The following is a 3,117-nucleotide window of genomic DNA, read 5'->3' as shown; positions in this document are numbered from 1 at the left end:
AGATGGGAGAAGCGGACATGGACGTTACAATTTTGTGCAAGATAAAAAAAATGGGATGAAAGTTAAGGAGACATCTATAGTTAAATTCCAGTTTATCATTTTATAATTTCCTAAGTAATGCTGCATAATAGTACGATTTATTAAAAGTTGCTGAAAAGACTTATGATATAATCATATAAAAAGCATAAGTGATGCTGCATAACACCTTACCCATTTCCAAAATACCCCAGTAGTCAACTCGCTCTTTAATAAATCCCTCTAACCCATCATTAATCAAAATTCATTGCACTTCTTTTTTCTTAGGAAAAAAGTTCAAAACTCTTAGTCTCCGTTATATATATTTCTTTTCCAGAAAACCTACTCATTCAATCTTAAGACTCTTTCAAGAAATGCATCCAGGGAATCTATGGGGCGGGAGGCTCGACGCCATAGACAGCGACCGAGCCGAGGCTGAGGAGGAAGAGCGGCGGAGGAACATGACGGAGTGGGACAGAGGAGCCCTCCATTCGCAGCAACTATCTGCCGAACATCAGAGGAATCAATTGGACGAGACGCAACAAGGCTGGTTACTTGCACCACAAGATAGCTGGAAAAAGAAGAGAAAGAAGTATGTAAACCTAGGTTGTATTTCCGTTAGCCGAACGGTTTTTATGTGGACCGTTGGATCTATCGTCGTCTTGTTCCTCGTCGTTGCTCTTCCGATCATCATCGTTAAGTCGTTGCCTCGTCATAAGTCTACACCTCCTCCTCCAGATAATTACACTCTTGCCATCCATAAGGCTATTCAGTTTTTCGACGCCCAGAAATGTAAGTCTTCATTATTATATCTTAATTTTCCAACTTTATAATGTCTCATATACACAATTTTTTTGAATAAATTCTTAGGATTCCATCCAGTTCTATAGAAACCCGTTGATAAAACATCTATAGACATGATTAATGTAAACCCTTTATCAAAAATAAAATAAAAATAAAGGTAGTGCCTAATAAATTATACTAATAAAGAATAAATGTTATCGGATGTCTTAAATATGAATATTTGTAAATTCAGAAAAATAAAAAGACTTTTAAAATATAAAAAAAAATTGAACTCTTGCTGATTAATTCAGTATAATAAAATAATGTATATATGATGCGGTGTAGTTTTCAACTAATTACGACTGATAAAAAAAAGTCAAGAATTCATTGCGAGGGAACTTTGAATAGTTCCGAGTTCACAATCTTGTTAGACCATGATTAACCCGGGTTTGGGTTCTTACCTTTTTTAGTTAAAAGTTAAGAAACAGTTTCTTAACTTCCGCTAAGAACTCTATCCTAAAAATTCCGGGTTAATCATGCTCTTAGTCCCCTTGTTTAATAGAAAAACATTTAAAAAGTTATAACCTTGAGTTTGTATTAATTAAAAAAGTACCATACTAAGTTGTCACGTAATTAGAATGTTAATTTTTCTTACGTGGCAGCTTGAGAATCAATTAAAAATTTCATAAAACCTACGGAATACCTAATGTGATTAAGATATATATGACAATTAATGATTTTAAATAATAAAAATTTGTTAACAATTTGTATACTATATTATTTTTGTTTAATTATTTATTATTAAAATAAATGACATAATTATATTAATCATATAATAAAAATTTAGATTTTTTTGTATATATTGTATTTTGAATTTTTCAAAACAAGTATAAATTACTAAAACTGTTAAAAGTCACACATAAACTTTTGTGATGAATGTTTAAATCTTTTTCTATAATAAGATACAATGATTATAAAATTATATGAATAAATAATTTTATTTTAAAGGGTGTTTATGTTAATATATATATATATATATATATATTCATATCGTTTAAATTAAATTATATAAGTCATATGAAAATACATACTTATAATTTGATATCTACGTTGAACATATATTGAAAAGTTAATATTTTAATTTTGAAATCTTCATTCTTTTTGTAAATGAATATAAATTATTGAAACCACTAAACATTTCACATTTTAAAAAAATCATTGGTATAAAATTTTGTTACACAAATATGCAAATAATCATAAAATCATATGAGTAGAAACCTCATTTAATAAATATTCATATTAAAAGTATACTATATATCTATGTTAATATCATTTAAATTTAATTATATATCATATACGATTGCAAATAAACAAGAACGATCGTTTGATTTATATGCGCACGTGAACGTAAACTTCTCATAACCATAATTAACTTTTAAATTGTTAAATCATGATATAAAACTGATCTCTCATATTTTCATTGTAACCAAATAGTAGGTCTGAAATTCTTCGGCCTAAACGTTAAGTTCTTATGCGATAAATGATATTTTGACCTAAAATATTTTTCAAATGGGACTAGCTCATCGGTAAACAAATTATATAATTAACAAAAAATAATTTAAAATTATTTAAGGGCCAAAAATATTTATTCGATCAAGAATATAAATTTTATTTTCCAAACGATATTTCTTAAATAATTTTCATATAAATTTGTTATGCGCCGGTCTTATCCTAGTTAATCTATACTATATAAAAGTTGAGGCTATAAACCATCGAGAGCGTCCACATAGGATTTAAACGACCAATCGTAGTATGAGAAATTATTATTTAAGTTTACTATTTTAAAAAATGTTAATATTACCAAAAAATGTTTATTTCAAACTAAAATATAAATCAATATCGAATAAGGTAAATTTAGAAAAATATAAATACTATATTAAGTTAACATAATGTTTAATATTTTTCGAAAATTAAAAAATAAATAACGAAAAGAATAATTAATTTAAAAATACAAGACTTTCAAACAAGTATAACTATATAAATCTAAATTTAAACTCATGATTTTCAAAGTTTAGGTTATATACTATTGAAAATATTCAAACTAACATATACTATATATAAGTTGATATTATAAATCATTGAGAATGTTCACATATTATTTTAAAGCACCAAAAATATACCAAATCGTTTTTCAATTTGGTATTTCTAAAAATGTTAATATTACGAAATTTTTTATTTCAAAATAAAATATAAATAATTATCAAATAAGTTAAACTTACAAAGTTAAAAACATCATGTACAAATCTATACTATATAAAA

General features: G+C 26.4%; 1 protein-coding gene across 1 annotated transcript in view; it reads left to right on the top strand.

The window, feature by feature from the left end:
* Window positions 1-231: 231 nt before the first annotated feature.
* The window catches only part of LOC106321022 (endoglucanase 7), a 9,413-nt gene continuing 6,527 nt past the window's right edge, over window positions 232-3,117 (top strand). The window contains exon 1 of the mRNA XM_013759349.1: window positions 232-807. Within this exon, the coding sequence (XP_013614803.1) occupies window positions 390-807 (418 nt within the window). The 5' untranslated portion in view covers window positions 232-389. The remainder of the gene's footprint in view (window positions 808-3,117) is intronic.

This window comes from Brassica oleracea, chromosome C2 (assembly GCF_000695525.1).
Source record: "Brassica oleracea var. oleracea cultivar TO1000 chromosome C2, BOL, whole genome shotgun sequence".
Lineage (NCBI taxonomy): Eukaryota > Viridiplantae > Streptophyta > Magnoliopsida > Brassicales > Brassicaceae > Brassica > Brassica oleracea.
This window is presented reverse-complemented; position numbering and strand designations above follow the sequence as displayed.